This window comes from Apodemus sylvaticus, chromosome 1 (assembly GCF_947179515.1).
Source record: "Apodemus sylvaticus chromosome 1, mApoSyl1.1, whole genome shotgun sequence".
Taxonomy (NCBI): domain Eukaryota; kingdom Metazoa; phylum Chordata; class Mammalia; order Rodentia; family Muridae; genus Apodemus; species Apodemus sylvaticus.
Genome location: NC_067472.1, coordinates 207,233,539 through 207,252,721, shown reverse-complemented (window position 1 = coordinate 207,252,721; position 19,183 = coordinate 207,233,539). Strand labels below are relative to the sequence as shown.

Below are 19,183 nucleotides of genomic sequence, written 5' to 3'. Positions count from 1 at the left end.
GCATATCCTGGTTCCGAACACATGGTCTAAGTCAATTGAGCCTCCAGCTTTTGCGGTCCGCCGCCATCGATAAACTAGGAACATCCACTTGCGCAGGAGGTGAATTTCAGAAATTTTTGTTAGTGGTTTAAGAACCGGGTCAAGATTTCCACTTCGCCCTCACAGTGTGGCCCCACCCTTCTCGCCTCCGAGGATGACGCCACTGGCTGAGTTATGTAGTGACGTCATCTCCGGGCCGCCTCTGCTCCAGCCCCTCTTCGGAAACGTCCGACTCCTGGGACCGGTCTCCGGCTTTCGGTTAAATTTTTTTTCCCTCCCATTATTCTCCCACCTAAAACTTTTGGCTCTTCCCGCCTTCCTTCAAACTAGCAATTTTCGGCTCTTCTCGCTTGCTTTGGGGCGAGTTCCTGAAAGTCATTTACCCTTGAGTTAATTAATCGCCTTTCTAGCCCCACCCGGTCAGCTTATTCGCTAATTCCTATTCGCTTGGGCTCATTTTGTTTCGGCTACTTCCGCCTCCTACCGGCATCCCTTCACTGACTTCGGCTCTTTCCGGACTGGCGCAAGTCCCCGGGGGTTCTCCCATCCCGAAGCGCTTCGGCTATTTCCGGCTCTGCGTGCCCCCTCTAGCCCCGCCCCCACGACCACCCTGGGTTCTTTAGGTGGGTCTGGGATCCGCTTCACGTCGCCTCAGTGACCTAGGTCCTCCTTCGGCTCTTTCCGACTGTTTTCAGTCTCTAGTGGTTCTCTGCCGTGTTCGGCTCTTTCCGCCTCCTCCCCTCCGCCTCGCCCTTCCGCTTCGGCTCTTTCCGCCTGCCTTCGGGCGGGCTGTCTCTGCCCTTCTCCACGTGACGCTCCCTCGGCCTCTCGGCTACCCCCTCCCTCCACGCCCTTCCTCCAGCTTCAGCCTCGGTGCTCGTCCCGGCCGTGCCGCCATTTTGTGTGAATTCCTGACCGCGGCGGGGGCCGGGCAGCTGGGGCATCTAGGGCGGGCAGACAGTCGGCCCATCTCCATAGCCCGTTCCCTCTTCTCCCTGATTTTTTTTTTTAACCATTTCCTTGCTCGCTCTCCTCTTTTCCCCTTTCCCTTCGCTTGCTCCGTTGCGCGCGGCCCGCGCTAATTACACCCAACCACCCACCAGTGTCCGTGTCCCCCGGGTCTCAGGCCTCGGGGGCCCGCGTGTGTGTGCGTGTGTGGCGGAAGGGGGCCTCTCGTCCCGATGAGGGTCCCGTGCCCGTGAGCGAGTGACCCCAGGGCCAGGCTGCGGAGAAAGCAGGCGGCGGGCGGCCTTGCCGGGGCCTAGGCCTCGCGGCCTACGTGGAAGTCGGCTCAGAGGTGATTCCGAAACCGAAAAAAAATATTATATATCTCTATATATGCCCCGTTCCCATCAGGAGCCCCGGAGAGCTGAAGTGTGCCCCTCCCGCCACGCCCAAGCAGTCCTTTTTCGTGCATTAACACCCCCTCCCCCCCAAAGGAACGATGGAGGCCGTGCCCGGGACCCCCCCGCCGCCGCCATCAGAGTCGCCACCGCCGCCATCGCCACTGCCGCCATCAACGCCTTCGCCTCCTCCGTGTTCCCCCGACGGCCGCGCGGCCACCCCGCACCTCCTCCACCACCGCCTCCCGCTCCCTGACGACAGGTCAGGCCCCCCGGCCTGGGCTGGGCAGCGTCCCCCGTGGGGGGGGGGGGAGGAGGAGGAGGAAGGGGACGGCCGCCATGTTGGGCCGGGCCGCGGAGGAGGAGGAGGAGGAGGAGGAAGGGCGGGGTCGGTGGGTGTCTCTAGCTCGCTCGCTCTTTTCTCGCTTCGCTTTCTCTCCCGGCCTCATGCGTTGCCCCCCCTCGCGGCGTTCGCCCGCTCTCCCTCGCTCTCGCTCTGTCTTTTTTTGGGCGCCATGCTGAGGGGAAGGTGAGGAGGCGCCCCCCGGACCCCCCGCGCCCGCCGGTCTGTCTGTCCGTCCGCCCGCCCGGGGCACGGGCCGCCAAGGGGGTGGGCTTGCCGAGGCCCAGCAACCTCCTCGGCCGCCCCTGCGCCCGGAGCTGGCCGTCAGCGGCCTGTCGCCTGGCTTCGGGGAAGGCTTTTGGGGGAGGGGCCCCCGGATTCTCTTGTTTTAGGGGGATCTCCAGCTTACGGCTCCTCTATTAGGGGGTTCGGAGTTGGGGGTCTTCCCAATCCCCTACAGTATCCTTTCTCCTGGGGGAGGCATACCCTGTCCTTTTTGGATAGGTACCCGAGTCTAACGGAGGCAGAAAATGGGGGTTCGGATCAGCCTTCGCTCTTTCGTTCTAAGGATGGGGGCTCTTGTGCACTTTTAATTTTTTTGGCGGGAGGTATTTTATAGCTACTCCCTACAAGGCAGGCAGGTAAGGGGTGCATTTCCAGCTCTTTTGACGGAAGCCCCTGACGTTCTTTGGAAACCCTATTGTTTTTTTTTTGGGTCCCTCTCTTTTTGTAGGTAGGTGACAGTGGTGGAGGGTCCTTAGTCCTAAGTCTTATTTCTTTATTTTGCGAGGGGTTGTGTGAAGGTTGTTTTTCCTGCATTGGATGGTAGAGGAAGTTCGCCACCGATTTCTCTCGGGCATCGTCCCTCTTTGGGGCAAAACAGGGTGCAGTCGCTCCGTTGGGAGCCAAGGAGATCGCCCCTTGTGCTTTGGCAGGACGTGAACTGTGGCGCCTCTTGTCCTTTACTAAGTGCGAAATGGGTTCCCCACGCCCTTCTCTGGCCGGGTGATAATGGGACCAGCCCCGCGCGTTTTTGAGAATGAGGTTTGGGGCCATTTTTGCCCTGCTGGAGCAGAAAGATATGGTTTGCTGACTCTTGGGGCCTGGAGTGAGTAGGTTTGAAAATTGAAAGGTGGGTTTCAGGGAGCAGAAAAGCTAGTCTTGCAGGCAGGGGTGGGGGTAGGGTGGGGAATGCGCTAGACAGATGCCTGGCAGCCGCCTAGGGAACGTAGAGGACCCCTTCAGACATGGGGCTCAGCCCTTTCTCTCCACTCCCACCTGTTCTCCCTTTCTCCTTCACAGACCCTCCTTTGCCTTTTAAAAGAAATGCCACCCACATTCAAAGACACAGGTGCAGCAGTTTGGTGAGCTTTTTTTTACAATTTTTTTTTTCTGTTTTCTAATTAAATGTATCGTCCTGGGAATCGCAGCCCTTCGCAGCCAGACTACAGTTCAAGGAAATAAACAGATTAGCGGAGGTCTGTTCGCTAAGCCCACGTTGGGCTTCCAGGCCCTCTCGGGGGCAGGTGCTTTACTCAAAGGTGCTTACAAGCTTTATCCGACCTCTAAGGAGTTCTCTTATGTCAGAAGTGTATGTCTTACAATGGGTTGGGATGGTAAGTAGCCTCTTTTATTGAGTAATTCAATTATCTCCCTCTTTTAGTCCCTTTCCTGCCTGCTTACTCCTCGCCTTTAGACCAAAGTGATGCTTAAGAGTGGATTTACTATGTTCAAATCAGGATTCTAACCTATTGAGCCCTTTTAGACTTGCACATCCTTTCAGTGTTTTAATTTTTAAAATTTTGATGTACACAGTTTTCTTTAAAAAAAAAAAGTGTTACTGTAACATGACAAAAATCCATGGGAAAGGCCCAGTATGTTTTCAGACCCTGTGTCCCTCTATTTCATCCATTGCTTTGTCTCTAGCCTTCATGTGAAAGTGGCTACTTCAAGTCCCTCTGAAGGGGATAAGCTTACAGATTTTGGTTTATACTTGTATTCAAGTTAAAGTCACACCCCCTTGCCTCCCAGAAAAGACTGTTGCAAGCAGGCCCATTTTCCATATTTTTTACTCAAATGCTACTTATGGTGATAGACATTTAAATCAAGCAAGTCATTTGTAAAGTACAGTCTAAGCACAAAATGTATCTGTAAACTGTGTCAAACCCTGATCTCTCCTGTCTCCACTGCTCTTTGTTCAAAAGCACATGCCTGACCGTGAAAAACTGATGTAAAACGTGTTACACGCCCAGTCATGTTGGAGAGACCATGTCCCTTCCCAGTCCCTCATCCTACACATGCAAGTTAAAGAACAACAAAACCAGCAGCAGTGGCTTGCAGGTCCTTCTGATGTGTTTTACAAGCATAAGTTCTTCCGTAAAAGACAAAAACACTCTGAAGTCCCATTGTCCCCCTGGCCCACTCTCGGTCCCTGAAGTACTTTGTCAGGGAAGACTTTGTCACACAAGCCTGGCCCTTCCAAAGGAGCCCGCTCCCTGTTTGTGATGTCCATCTGTACCTGAGGACCACGCAAGTGGCCTTTGTCAGGCCGCTTGCTTTATTCCTTTAAGTGTATTCAGTTTTAACTGCCATGCGATAGTGGTCTGATGTAAAATCAGCTCTTTGAGAAAGACATTTCCAGAATGCACAGCATTCCCGCACAAAACGTCTAAAGCACGAATGTAACACACTGTCCAGTGCGCTGGGTCAGCTGGAAAAAACATGTGAAGATTCCCGGCTTGTGTAAAATTCCTCCAGGAGCTCAGAGCAGAAACAGTGTCAGCTGATAACCCTTCCATTCTACATATTTAGAATTACTAAGTTGTAAAAACATTTAAACTTTAAAAATAAAATGTTAGGAAATGGGATTCCTTATGGGAATGAAAATTTAGCTGTCATTTTGCTGAATGTGAAAATATTTCCTCTATACATCTTAAAAAGCTCAGGTATATCCCTGCAAGGGTTCATTTGTTTTTTTGTTTTTTTTTCTTTTTTTGTTGTTGTTGACAAAGGAGTCCCAATATTAAGTTAACTGTGTTAAGGTATTTGGTATTTTTGAAATGTCACAGTAGTACCTTTTTTTCTCCCTAAACTGATGTACCAGTATTAGTTAATAATGAAATTAATGGATGTTGCAAAACAAAAGGAAAGGGTGTGCTGGGATCCCTGATTTCACAGTAAGGCTTATATACTTCGTAACTGTGGAAGTTTCTGTTTCCTCTGGATGAAAGTTCATTTGAAGTCAGTCAGAATCTCCCATTAGAGCAGAATGGACTTTGGCAGTGAGGGACACTGTAGATGGGTGCTCCAAGGTAGAGACCCCATCCCCAGTTCTCCAGCTCCCTCTAGCAGCAGGGAAAAGACCCTCAACATGCAGGCTTTCTAGTGCCTAGCCTGTCATCTAAGGGCTTTCCTTCATTCACTTCAAGGTTTAGACAGACCTTTCAGGAAGTAAAGGTAGCTAGCTGTTGTAGAAACTCATCCTTGTGGCTCTTTTCCTTATCCAAGAAGACCTGTCATGGAGGGACTGTTGGGAAGGCAGGCTGTCCTGGCTGCCCTGCCTGGTGAATGTGTGGCTCTTGATTGTGTTTCCATGTAGCTGAAGCCTAGGCCTCCACTCTGGCGTCGCCCTTCCCCATAACTGTCTGTCTGTCTCAGAACCAGGTCAGAGTCTTCACTTTTGGAGGGGGTGGGGGGATTTGGGGACTGTTGAGTCCCTAGAAACCTTTTTTGTTTAGGGATTCATTTCCAGTGAATACCTCTGTTGAAAGTCACTGATTAAACTGCCTCCAGGTCTCTGGATAGCTTTAAGTCAAACCAAATTCAGGGAACCTACTTGTGGTCTCTGGATGGACTCTTGTGGTGGTGCCAGGGTGGCTGACTCCGCCTGCCGTGGGATCTGAAGTGAGATGGCTTGAGTTGAGTCAGGCCATGGCTGCCTCACCGCTGCCTCACCACTGCCGGGTGTACAAGAGGCAGACAGGAAGCTTGCAGCCTTCTGGCATTGTGGCTTGCTGGCTGGCTGCTTTGAAGGCCTGAGAGGAGCAGCCGGCTCATTGGCAGAGGTAATGGAGGAAATGGTCTGGAGTCAGTTACATAATTGTGGCCTCATAGACTATGGCAAGCTGCCTGTTTGGATAAGTTAAGGCAAACTTTCCAGCTCTGGCTTTCCAAGTTTTGAGGCCTCATCTGCTACAAAGCCCAGTTGCGTCTGAATGCTGTAGATGCAGTTAGACACAGTGCAGCAATTTATACTGTGTGAGTGCTGTGCGGTGAGGTGGAGTGGTTTCAAAAGCGATTCAGGCGCATTGCTCATTTAGTTAATTCTTGAGCCAGTGTGATAGACGGTGAAGACACGGCCTCTTGGTTGGTGCTAGTTTATAGCTTCATCATCCTAGAGATAGTTTTTCATTAGGATAGAGGCTGTCTGCTAGGAGTAAGTAGTTTGTTTCTCCTGGCCAGATTGCGCCTCCCAATAGAGAAGCTTACTACATTTTCCCTGCTTTGTTGTGTTGGTTGGTGACTCAGCTGCCTGTTTGTCAGGCAGGTGGTGACATCTCTGAACACTGGAGATGGCAGCAGGATGTGAAGTGAGAGTCTGGGTATTAGAAAGTAGCTGCTGCTGTCCCGGGCTGGTGCCCTCCAGCATCAGTGCCCACCCCTCAGGGTTACCACAGTCCATGGGCACTGCAGCCACACAGTGCCTGCCACTCAGTGCCTCTGTCCTTACTGGGAGAAATTCTAAATAGAACACTGCGGTCCTGTGTGTAAACAGAGCAGGGTGTGTCTGACTAAGGGAAGGGCAGTCATCTTGGGCCTCTGGGGCTCTGGGCAGCTTTCTCCAAAGGAGCCTGGTGGGGACTGAAGTCAGTGGAAGCCATCTTGTGGCACTTCTTGTTAGTGTTTGGTATAGATGCTAAAATGGTCCAGCTGTCTTGAGCCCATGCCCAATGTCCCAGCATGCATTTGCTTTTGCAATTAGAATGGAGTGAGTCAGCATTCCATGCTGAGGTTGGCTCCTGAGAACCAGGAAGTGGGACTCAAGCGCCAGCTCCACTCCCCACCCCCCTTCAGCCAGCCCTTCCTGGCCTGGATCTCAGGGGGCCACGCCTCTTAGACTCTAGGGTCTGTCACCCCTTGTAATTCCGCTGAGTCCCTAAGAGCTATAGTTATTAAGCAGCTAGGTTTGTCCTGCCCTTTGCTTGGGACAGAAATTCCTATTTCTGTTTTGGTTTGGATACTAGGGGAGGGACCATAGGTCCTGCACTGGCTAGATGGCTACTCATTTTTGTGTCTGTGAGGCAAGGTCTCACAGTTAATCCACACTCACACTGCTCTCCAGGCCTCCAACTCTTTTTTTTTTTCTTTTTTTAAGATTTATTTATGTGAGTACACTGTAGCTGTCTTCAGACATACCCCAGAAGTGTGCACCAGATCCCATTACAGACGGTTGTGAGGCACCATGTGGTTGCTGAGAATTGAACTCAGGACCTCTGAAAGAGCAGTCAGTGCTCTTACCCTGTCTGAGCCATCTCTCCAGCCCTGGCCTCCAGCTTATAAGCAGTGCTCCCATGGCTGCCTAGCCCCTAACATTTGTTGGTTTGCTGGTTTTACGAGAGGGTCTCACACAGTGGTCGCGGCTGGCATAGAAGTCTGGGTAGCTCACCAAGCTGAGGCCATCCTTGTGCCTCTGCCTCTAAGTGCTGTGTCTCTCTGTCCTTTGGCTTTTTAAGGCTGGGTCTGAGTTGGTAACACAGTTGTTAGCGCTCTAAGTAGAAAAGCCAAAGGCCAACCATCAGGCCTGAGGCAGGCAGGCTTCCCACACTCGCTCCTCAACCTGAGCATTGCTGGGAAAGCAACGAGAGATGGAGTCACAGAAAGCGCTCCGTGTGGGGGCTGTGTGTAACAGAAGCTGTTTCTTCCCGCGGACTGTCCTGAGTCTGCTCCAGTACTCCAGGACTTCCACCCCACCCCAACCCTTGCTCTCTCTTAGATTTTTTTTTAATTTTAAATTTTTTTTTTGTTTTGTTTTATTTTTGTTTTCTTGAGACAGGGTTTCTCTATGAACCCCTGGCTGTCCTGGAACTCACTCTGTAGACCAGGCTGGCCCCGAACTCAGAAATCTGCCTGCCTCTGCCTCTTTAGTGCTGGGATTAAAGGCGTGTGCCACCAATTCCTGGCTAAATGTTTTTTTTAAAGATTTATTTATTTTACTACATGTAAGTACACTGTAGCTATCGTCGGACACTCCAGAAGAGGGAGTCAGATCTCGTTACGGGTGGTTGTGAGCCACCATGTGTTGCTGGGATTTGAACCCAAGACCTTTGGAAGAGCAGTCGGTGCTCTTAACTGCTGAGCCATCTCTCCAGCCCATTACTTTTATTTTAAAGTGTGTGTGTGTGTGTTAACATGTGTATATTAGTGTAGGTATCCCCAGAGGCTAGAGCTAGTAGAACCCCTGGAACTGAGGTTGTACCTGGGGTCTGGAAACTGCTTACAAGAGCATTCAGTGCTCTTCAGCGCTGAGCCGTCCCTTCAGTCTCTCTCTCTTTTGTTATTTTTTGAGACGGCTCTCATTCTTAGTCCAGGTTGGCCTTGAAGTTGAAGAAGTCCTTCGGCCTCCGCCTCTCAAGTACAGTGTGCTATAGTACTTTTTTTGTTGTTTTGACTCAGGTTCTCAACTCACTATAAAGATCAGGCTGACCTCAAACTCAGAACCTGCCTGCCTTTGTTTCCTGAGGTTTCGATTAAAGTACACCACAGTACCCACCAGGTACAGTACTTTCATACTAATGAGCTCCTTATGGGCTGTTAAGTCCATGTATTGATATATCTGCATCTTTGACAAACATCAGAAGAAGGTTGAAAATGTAATTAAATGAAGCTTCCTTTATATTTACAGACTGTAAAGGAGGTGTATAGATCAAAGGAGACAGTTTGAGCCTGATGATTAGCCCTGGAGTCTACCTTCCCTGGAGGCTAGGGCAGGCTCATGGGCAGTCTGCGTATTTAGCCAGATCCTGTTGAGATAGAAATAGAAAACAGTACTGACTGGGTTTGTGTGCATCAGTGGTGTTGCTTGCTTGGCATGTAAGAAGCCCTAGGTTTCATTCCCAGCCCCAGTACTGCAAACAAGAATGAAAAAGAAAAGGAGGCAGAGGCAGGTGGATTTCTGAGTTCGAGGCCAGCCTAGTCTACAGAGTGAGTTCCAGACAGCCAGGGCTATACAGAGAAACCATGTCTCGAAAAACAAAAAACAACAACAACAAAAAAGATATAATAAAAAAAGAAATTTGAAAGCTACTTGTCTAGCCTAGAACTGTAGACTATTGCCTTTGTCCCAAGTAGTTTTTGTAGGCCAAATTTATTTATCTGTGTAGCCATGCTCATTTTATCCTTAGTAGCAACAGAATTGAGAAATTGAGACAGGGACCATGTGGCCTGTGGAAAAAATGACAGCGTGTACTTGGGGCCCTTGCCCACGTTTGCAGGCCCACGTTGTGGCCATAGTGTGCCTGTGCAGGAGGGCTGGGGAGTCCTCGGAGGTGGGCAGCTCTGCCAGCCTCCCAGCCTCCAGAGGTTCCGGCACCCTTGTGTTCTACTCCTGCACGCGTAGAGATCAGTCCCAAGCTTTTCAGCTACAAAAAGGAGGGATAGCTTTTTCCTGTTTGAGGTGCTGGAGATTGAATGGAAGAGTGTGCTAGACAAGCACTTTACCACAAGGCTGCATACTCAGCCCTCATGGCGTGTGTCTGAGGGGCCTCCTGCTCTGGGCGGTGCCAGCTGGTGGGAGTCAAACAATAGCTACTCCAACAGAGGGAACGGCTACCTCGAGTCTGGGCGGTTGCTCTGGCCTGTCTGTTTTCAGAAGTTTCTGCTGAATTGACTTGTGTTTGAGTGAGCCACATTGTGGGGCTGCAGCTTGTGAGATACAGGTGTCCATTTCCTGCGGGAACTTGGAATTTTCTTCTTTTGGGGTTTGCATGCTTCCACCCCCAGACGGTCTCGTTGTAGTCAAGCTGTCCTGATGTGATGGGGGTCCTCTCCCACCTTTACCTGGTAAACCATCTCGTCTCAGATTTCATGCATTTCATGTGCATATTGTTTATTTAATAAATTATTGCTGTATTTCTAGTTCTCTTTAAGGCTAGAGATAAAGAACTGAGGTTTGGGGTCAGAGTCTTGGTTTCCATTTTCAATTCTGCTTGCTGTGACCCTATAGGCAGATTCCTTCCCATTCGTAACCTCAGTTTCCTTACCTGTAAAGTGGGGGTGGCAGTAAAGCCCATGGTAATGAGAGGAGACAAGGATGAGTTCAGCATGGAGCCGTAGATGTTAGTAGTAAGCAGTGCAGACTGCCTTCTGCCTGCACAGGACCCTAAGGTGCAGAGAGCAATACAGAGAGATGTTTCCCAGCTCCAGCTGCCGACCCTCCCCCCTTTTTCTAATTGTGTGTGTGAGAACCATCCTTTTTTTTTTTTTTAATTTGATTTTTTTTTTTTTTTAAAGACAGGGTTTCTCTGTGTAGCCCTGTCTGTCCTGGAACTCACTTTGTAGACCAGGCTGGCCTTGAACTCAGAAATCCACGTGCCTCTGGTCCCAAGTGCTGGGATTAAAGGCATGCACCACCACCGCCCGGCTAAATTTGATTTTAAAGTGAGAGTCCTGCTATGTATAGTCTAGGCTGGTTTCAAAATTGTTGTTCTCCTGCCTCTCGATTACTGTGACTGTAGGCTTTGACAGTTGGATTGAAACTCTTCAGAATTAAATATTTAAAGATTTGTATGTTATGCATATTAGTGGGTGTTTTGGTTTTGTTTTGTTTTGTTTTTTTGGTTTTTTGAGACAGGGTTTCTCTGTGTAGCCCTGGCTGTCCTGGAACTCACTCTGTAGACCAGGCTGGCCTCGAACTCAGAAATCCGCCTGCTTCTCCCTCCCAAGTGCTGGGATTATAAGCGTGCGCCACCATGCCCGGCTATGCATATTAGTGTTAATGTTCTGCCCCTTGTAAGCGGCTAACACTCACAAAGGCCAGAAGAGGCTGGTGGCTTCTCTGGAGATAGTTATGTTCTACATGGGAGCTGGGAATCCCATGGCCTCAGGAAGAGCAGTGAGTACTGATGACCCAGATCTCCAGCACAGGCTTAGAGTTTACCAAAAGACAATTTTAATTTTACACGAGTAGTAAGAGAAAAAGGACCCCCGAGGAAAGGCACACCTGAGAGTGTGGCTGTGGGCTCCATTAAGGATTTTCTTTGTTTGACACCATATGCATGTAGTCCTAACTGTCCTACAACTCCCTGTGTAGACCAAGCTGGCCTTGAACTCAGAGATCTATGTGTGTCTGCCTCGTGAATACTGGGATTAAAGGCATGGACCACCGATGCCTGTTTATGATTTTTTAAAAAATATATCCTGAAAACTTCTATTATTATTTAGCAAATTTAGCAGTTTAGCCATTAAGTGCCTTATGTACTCAGTCCTGATTGAGACTGCTTGGGTGTCCTGGGTGGTGTGCTCTACGCGGTTCAGATCCTGCTCTGGCGACAGCTGGTTGTCACAAGGCAGGCATGTTACCATGGAGATGGCATCATGACATCACAAAACAGCTTCTGACTGTGTCTGCAAATGCTCAGGGGAGGGCAGCCCAGAGCCCACTTGCTCTTGGTTTCTGGTTGATGAACTGGGTCCTAAGGACACTGACAAACATGTGTGAGATGCAGAGGTTTACCTCAGGGCTCTCCCAGCTCTGCCAAGCCCTCAGTGCAGTCCCCCTTGGCTGCTGTGCCACTTCCTAGATCAAGGGAAGGTCTGGGTCGGGGAAGAAGCTTCTGTAGGTGTGAGCCCAGGCTAGCCTTCTAAAGGAGAAGCTCCTTGCCTTGCTTCCTAGTGACTGACCTTGACTCCTGTACTTCAGCCGGTTGTTACGAGTTGGAAGAGGCAGGGTCTCATAATTTTTGTGATTTTTTTTATCCCCAGTTAATGAATGGGTCATTCAGAGCCTACCCAGGGATTTGTTGAGAGTCTCTGGTCAGTTAATGATCATAACCCCGACCTTCACATTAACCTAGCAGCCTAATGAGCTTCAGGTAAAGCCACTGTTCATGAGTCTCCATTTGTGTTTTGTGGTGTGGTTCTCCTCCCGCTCCTGTAAACCAGAGCCCCAAGCGCCCGGCTCTTGATTTGGCCCAACACTCCATAGGGCTGCTGAGAGCTGCAGACTTCCTCCTTCTGTGGGGTCTGGGTCTTTTCCTCCATGCTTGATTGGATTCCCCGTCCTCCCGTCAGCTCTGCCAGTCCTTTTCTCTTGGTCAGCCATTCTGAGGCTCTGTAGTCCCACGTAGATTAGTTGAGGAAGTGGAGACTTTTGTCAGCAGGCTTGCTTGAGAGAGGATGGCCACAATGAAAAATAGACACTGGCAGCTGGGTAGTTGCCAATGGCTCCCAAGAAGAACCAGCTGCGGCTTCTGCCCGCGTCTTCCTAGGTCACATGCTGGCTCTTTGAGGCTGCTCCATGTTGTGTGCACTGTGCTACTGCACTATCTTGTTGTATGGGTTCTGGTTGAGATATTCTCAGACTGCCCAGGCGAGCCTCAGAGTTGCTCTGAGGCTGGGGATGACTGAGTTCCTGGTCCTCCTGCTTCCACCACCCCATGCAAGGCTCGCACACACTGCCTGCCGTTCAGTGCACTAGCGCCCACCTTCTTGGACTTCTGGACAAGTGTAGCATCTACTGTCTTGCTTACTGTATGGCTGTTCCTTATGCAGGGCTTTGATGTTTATCATCTAACTTTCCCACCGGGAAGGCCGTCTGCCTAAGGGTGTGCCACTGTCCAGGTGAGAGCCCACCCTAGGAAAGAGCAGGGCTAGTTGTGTTGTCACTTGGTCCGTTTGTCACTGAGCCTGCTTGAGAACACCAGAGCTCAGTATTGTTGCCATGTCCATGCTGTGTGAGCCCTGTGAGCTAAGGGCTCCAGGGCTGGGGGTGGGCTGGCTCTGAAGGTGTGACTCAGATTGTACACACACATGTATTCTTTGACCAAAGAGGAGCTGCAGTCTGGCCTCAAAATGGAAATTTGAATACTTGGGAAGCTTTGTTCAGGGGGTTGAGGCAGTCTTGCAGGAGGCAAGGCAGGCGCTATCTTCCCATTCCTATCTGCTGACCAGGCAGTCTCCCAGGATGGCTGGTTCTTGTTGGGTGGGGATGGGGTGGGGTGGGGGTGGGGTCCTGGCAGTGGCTCTGGCTGCAAGCAGGCAGGCAAAGTGCTAGTTGAGGTCTTTGCAGGCCAGCTGTAGTATTTCCCTCTGGGCACCTGCCTCAAGAGAGTTTGGCAGGTCTAGATTGAGCAGATTAGTGCAGTGGGGCTTCCCCACTCTTCTTGGGGGATTATGTCACAGTCTATTAAGCGTGCTCCCTCGGTGTTTAATCCCTCTCTGACATAGATTTTTTCTGGCAGCCTGTTAAAGTGCCTTTTCGTAAATCTCCCAGCTGTTTTCTGTCCGTGGCCCTTGGGATATCTGCCCTCTCCCAATGGGCTTGCTTTCTTCTTTCTAATGAATAGTTTGAAGGAAGCAGTCAGACCTGATACTACACAGGTCTCTTAGCTGGGAAGGCATCTATCTGCAGCATGACCGTGACAGAGATCATATAGGGCTTGAGGAGCTGAGGGCAGGGCCAGCTGGATGGGGTAGTGACCAGTCTAGTGTCACCTTCCTAGTGCCTCTTCTAAGTCACAAGCAGTTTTTTAAAATTTATTTTTAAAATTATTTTGGCATTTTGAAACAGGATCTTGCTCTGTTTCTGAGGCTGGCCCTAAACTAGAGACCTTCTATCTTAGCCTCCTGAGTGGGGTTACAGGTTGTGGATGCCATGCCTGGTTAGATTTCCAAAAACTTCCCATTTTTTTTAGCATCTCCATTCCAGGGAAACAAAGTTTGAAGCATGTGCCAGCTCAAAACTTGTGTATGTAGCTCTCACTGGGCCTGTTAGCCACACTGTGGGGGAAGAATCACTATTGGGCTGAAGTTTTCGTAGGGTAGGGAGAACTGGAAGAAAAGATGTGGTTCTTGATGACAGTTAAGGTTCATGAGTTCATAAGTTGGATAATCTTGTCTCACATTGCCACAGGGTGTTAATAGTGGGGCTCTGCCATCATGGCCAACTGCAGCCTCAACTGAGCTACATCTCTCGGGCTGCGTGGCCCTGTGCCTAGGTGAGGGGCCATCCAAGGCTGCCAGGTGGACTGAATTTTCTTATGAAGAAGCTGCAGGAGAGGAGAGTGTGAGATACCCCTTTGCCAAGTACCATCGTGCCTTGCTTAGCCTTCCTTCCTCCACATGGAATTCAGGCTGCCTGGCCCTAGTCTGCCCATGCCTTCTCCCTCCGTCTCTCAGGCCTGGCTCTGCTCTAAACAAGGCAATTCCTGTCAGTCACTAGGCAGGTTAGCTTCCATCACAGCAGGCAGCCGGGCACCACATCTCTGAGTAGCCCAGTTTTCCTAGTCAGGTGTTTCTTTGCCACTGACTCTGAGCCACACCTACAGGGAGCCTCCCTTGAGTTGGCTGTCTTCAGTGCAGGTGCAGTCCTCGCCCCATTGTGCTTGCCCTTGACAAAGTGTGAAGGAGCCTGTGTCCTGCTGTGAGTGCTGTCCTTGACCTCTCCTTTGTCTGCCTAGGGGGCCAAGCCTCTTGGGGGTTGTTGAGCATCGGGCCTCTGAAATTGGGCTCGCGATTAATTGATTAATTAGAGAAGCACCTCTTGAAGCTGAGGAGGGCTGGAGAAAGAGAGGCTGTTGGTTCCATTGGAGCCCGTTAGGGCCCTCAGAGCTTCTGAGTGGCTGTGTCCTCCTTCCACAGAGCCTTTGGGGAGTTAGCTCTTCCCGGTTCTGAGTTCTGGTTAGCCTTTTGGATCTTTTATTTTATTTATTTATTTTTTATTTTTGTTGCATTTGGTTGTTTTGTTTTTCAAAACAGGGTTTCTCTGTGTCACAAGTCCTGACTGTCCTAGCCTGCCTTTGCCTCCTGAGTGCTAGGATTAAAGATGTGTGCTACCACTGCCTGGCTTCTGTTACATTTTTGAGAAATTATTTTCTTGCCGTGGTATCGGTTGGACCCTAGACTCTTGCATGCTAGTCCAGTAGCCCAGGCTAGCCCTCAGCCTGCACTTCCCAGGTTCAGCTTCAATTCCCTTATTCTTGCCACTGTCATAATCTCTTTGTTTCTTGTTGGTTGAGGTGTAAGGAGCTTTTATGTCCATTTACATACCTTTCTGCTGTCATTAGGAGCATAGGGAGCTGTAAAATTATGTATGTTTGTGTGTTGTTTGGTGTTTGTCTTTTGAGACAGGCTCTTTGTAGCTCTGGCTGTCCTAGAACTCATTATGCAAACCAGGGTGGCTTTGATCTTACAGAGATCCTCCTGTCTCTGCATCCTGACCACCAGGCAGGCCTGGGAGTGTCTAAAAATCTTTTTTTCCCCTCAGGCAGGGTTCTCACTGTGTTTTTGGCGTGTTATCATGGAACCTGGCCTCAAACTCAAGAGATCAGCCTTCTTCTGTCTCCCATTATTCCTAGCTAAGTTTAAAAGATTTTTCTATTACCAACTTCTGTACTTAGCAACATCTGTGTCTGTGGGTTTGGCTTGAACACTGTGGACTCCTCCATCTGCTGCTTTCTCGACCCTGCACTGACTCTGCCCACAGATACCTGGTCCCACCCCCACCCCACCCCACCCCCAGCCTATCCATAGCTATTTAGACCTATTGGGTGACTCATAGCCTGTTTGGTTAGGTGAGTGCTTTTACTTTTCAAAGGACTGAGCATGGAGTGACATTGAGTTGAAAAAGTCAGGAAAAGTTGCTGAGACAGGAGTGCTTAGAGGCAAGGTGAAGAGAGTCAGCTGGGGAGGGAACAGGGTCAGCTAAGGGAGGACTCATCATGGGTGGGGTCTGGCTGTACCCTCTAGGTCCCTAGTGGAACACGAGTTCACAGGTTTATCTCTATAAGCCAGAGTGTGCCCGCTGGGATTCCCTGCAATGAGCTTCCGTGGTACAGAAGGTTTTAAAGGAATGCAGTAAAGTGGAGCTGGGCGCCTGAGCCACTCAGAGCCTGTGGTAGCGCCCTCCTCAGAGGGCACATTCCTCAGCTCTGTGGTCACAGGACCTACTGCTTCTCTACTGGGAACACTTAGGCTATGGAATGGTGGGGTTTGTCCGTATGAACATAGCACCTTTTATTTCTTATTTTATTAATATTTTTTTGTTTTTCTGTTTTGTTTTCTTTTTGAGCCAAGGTCTCACTGTGTAGCACTGAGTGGCCTGGCTTCCTATGTAGACCAGGCTGGCCTCAAACTCAGAGATCCTTCTGCCCCTGCCTTGGGGATGAAAAGCTTGTGGTACCAGGCCTGACTTAGCCTGGATTTTTATTCATTCATTTTTCAGGGCTAGGACTGGGACCCAGGGCCTCTTGTGTGCTAAGCGAGAATCCTGCCATTGAGCTGTACCCCTTGCCTTCTGGTGGAAACTCCTCTACCTCTTGCGACCCAGTTAATCTCACAGGGGCCCTGTATCCTCCTGGGGATATTCCAGCCACTAGAGCTGTTCCCCGTGTCCTTTGGGCCCTCCACCTAGAGCCTTCAGTAGGCTCCACTGCAGTCCCTGAGTTCACAGTGATCTGGGGTTGGTTTGCAGGGAAGATGGTGAGCTGGAAGAAGGTGAACTGGAAGACGATGGAGCTGAGGAGATCCAGGATACCCCTGGAGGACAGGAGAGGGGTCGGAAAGAGAAGGGGGAGAAGCACCACAGCGACTCAGACGAGGAAAAGTCTCACCGGAGGCTGAAAAGGAAGCGGAAGAAGGAACGGGAGAAGGAGAAGAGGAGGTCGAAGAAAAGGCGGAAATCAAAGCACAAAGTAGGTCCAGAGGCTTCCCCACACCTCTGCTGCTGGCTCAGGGCCAGCCCGCCTGTCTGCCTGCCCTGCGGCTGCAGCCCGGCTCCTGGGATCCATGGCCTGAGGACAGTGTAGAAAGAGCTGAACCTCTGCTCTCTTGCCATTGAGTGCCCCCGGGGGAGGAGTTCTCAGGTGGAGCGCACGGTCCAGCCTGGTCTGTCCTGGGGCTGGCTGTGCCCCAGCTGCAGACTCATGTGGAGTGTGGCCTCTCTCACTGTCTTTGCAGCGTCATGCTTCCTCCAGCGAGGACTTCTCGGACTTCTCAGATGACTCAGATTTCAGCCCCAGCGAGAAGGGTCACCGCAAGTACCGGGACTATAGTCCCCCATACGCACCAGTGAGTGGCATTGTGTCTTGTGTCTTATGGTGTGGGGCAGGTGGGTGGCACCCAGAGACCATGGGTGTCATTGTCATCCCTATTTATGGACAAGGAAACGAGGGTTGCAATGTATGGGTTTGAGCCAGGTCAGTGACTTTCTCCACAAGAGCCGCTCCTGAGCCTGCCCAGTGTCAAGTCTCCCCCATAGCTTGGCAGGACACAGTTACGTCTAACTCATCCAGGTCACAGCTGACTGCTTTCAACTGTTCTTAAGTGACCTTTTGTGGGAAATTGGCAAGAGAATGAACTGGCCGGTAGAGTTAATTATCTCCAGGGCTGCATAGTTAGAAGTTAAGTACCCCATTACAACTCTGAACTTAACCATAAATTGATCGTGTGTGTGTGTGTGTGTGTGTGTGTGTGTGTGTGTGTGTACTTTCACGCTCAGAAAAATGTAGGAAAAAAACAAAAAACAACAAGGCTGGGGATGTAGCTCAGTGGTCCAGTGCTTGCTTCTGTGCTCATGACCATGGGCAGCAACCACCACCAATACTAATAATAAACAGTAGAAGATCAAATACAAACAGGAAGTGCTGACACAAGCTAGTAATCCAGACCTGGGAAAGGGGAGGCAGAAAGAGTCAGAGCAGAGTCAGAACGGGACCTGGAACTCCACAGTGGCTACAACTATGTATCCCTCCAGCTCTGGGAGTTCTGCTCCCTGAACACTGTATGCATGTGGTACACACAGATGCACATACATGCACCAGGCCACTCATACATATAAGAGAGTTGGAGCCTCGCCTGAGCAACACAGCAAAACCCTACCTTTTAAAACCATGGGCTAGGGCTGGTGGTGGTGGTGGTGGTGGTGGTGGTGGTGGTGGTGCACACCTTTAATCCCGGCACTCCAGAGGCAGGTTAAACTCTGAGTTTGAGCCAGCCTGGTCTACAGAGTTCCAGGACAGCCAGGGCTCTTATACAGAGAAACCCTGTCTAGAAAAACAAGGAAACAAAATAACCAGGGAAAAGAAAAAAAAAAAATTGACTAGGCAGGGTGCAGTGGCACCTTTTTTTATTATTAAAATCTTTTCTTTTTTTTCTGGTTTTTTGAGACAGGGTTTCTCTGTGTAGCTCTGACTGTCCTGGAACTCACTCTGTAGACCAGGCTGGCATTGAACTCAGAAATCTGCCTGCCTCTGCCTCCCAGAGTGCTGGGATTACAGGTGTGCGCCACCACCGCCCGGCTTTAAAATCTTTTCATTTTGTTGCTTTAATGTGTCTCTTGTGTATGTCTTGTCTGTGCACCATATGCATCCACTGAATTGAGTTACAGACCACCACGAGCCTCTGTATAGGTGCTAGTAACTGAACCATAGTTCTCTGGAGGAACAGCCAGTGCTCTTAACTGCTGGACTATCTCTTTAGCCCTGTGATGGGACTTTTTAAAAGTCTTTTCCAGTGACAGCATCATGCACCACAGCAGATGATAGATAGTTTTAGCAAAATAATGGAGACTGATTGCTGAGGAAGGGTATCTTCTCCATACCAGGGAGGGTCTGAAGAAGACTGGGAACTTGAGTGTCTACATCGATTTATCTATATTTTGCATTTTTCTGTAGTGAGTATGGGTTTCCTTTTGTAGTTGAGCCTAGCCTGTCACTGAAGTGTTACACAAGTTTGCTACAGTGTCCAGCTGGAGAGTGGTTGTAGACACATTAGTATCCATTTGTACCGCCCACTTGGATTAATTTCAACCCCCTCAGCCTTGTCAGCAAAGCCACCGATGGTATATTTTATACCATATGGGTCATGGCTAGTTTTTTCTTATAAATATGCTGAGAGGTAAGGGGTTTTTGTTGTTGTTGTTGTTTTGCTTTGCTTTTGTTTACAGTTTTGAGACCAGATCTTTACTTTTACCCAGGGAGAGCAATCATGAACTCCTGGGCTCAAGCAGTTTTTCTACCTCAGCTTCCCACGCGGATGGGACTATAGACAGGGGTCATTACACCTTGCCTTAGCACTGTGTTTAAAGCCAGTATGATGGTGCAGGCCTATAATCCCAACTCTTGGGGTATAGAGAAAGACCAGGAGTGCCAGGCCTATACAGAAAAACCCCATCTTGAACCACCACCACCACCACTACCACCTCCCCTCCCCTCAAAACAAAAAACAAAAACAACAAAAAAAGTGT

The 19,183-nt window shown here is 49.9% G+C and overlaps 1 protein-coding gene across 7 annotated transcripts in view; it reads left to right on the top strand.

Annotated features, from left to right (window-relative positions):
* The first annotated feature begins 237 nt into the window (after positions 1-237).
* Positions 238-19,183, top strand: part of Zc3h4 (zinc finger CCCH-type containing 4) — a 37,110-nt gene continuing 18,164 nt past the window's right edge. Inside the window, exons 1-4 of one of the 7 annotated variants that reach the window (XM_052172183.1) lie at positions 238-297; positions 1,479-1,644; positions 16,412-16,631; positions 16,897-17,007. In XM_052172183.1, the coding sequence (XP_052028143.1) occupies positions 1,484-1,644; positions 16,412-16,631; positions 16,897-17,007 (492 nt within the window). In that variant the 5' untranslated portion in view covers positions 238-297; positions 1,479-1,483. The other 6 variants (XM_052172182.1, XM_052172187.1, XM_052172184.1 and 3 more) reach the window with 6 other exon arrangements.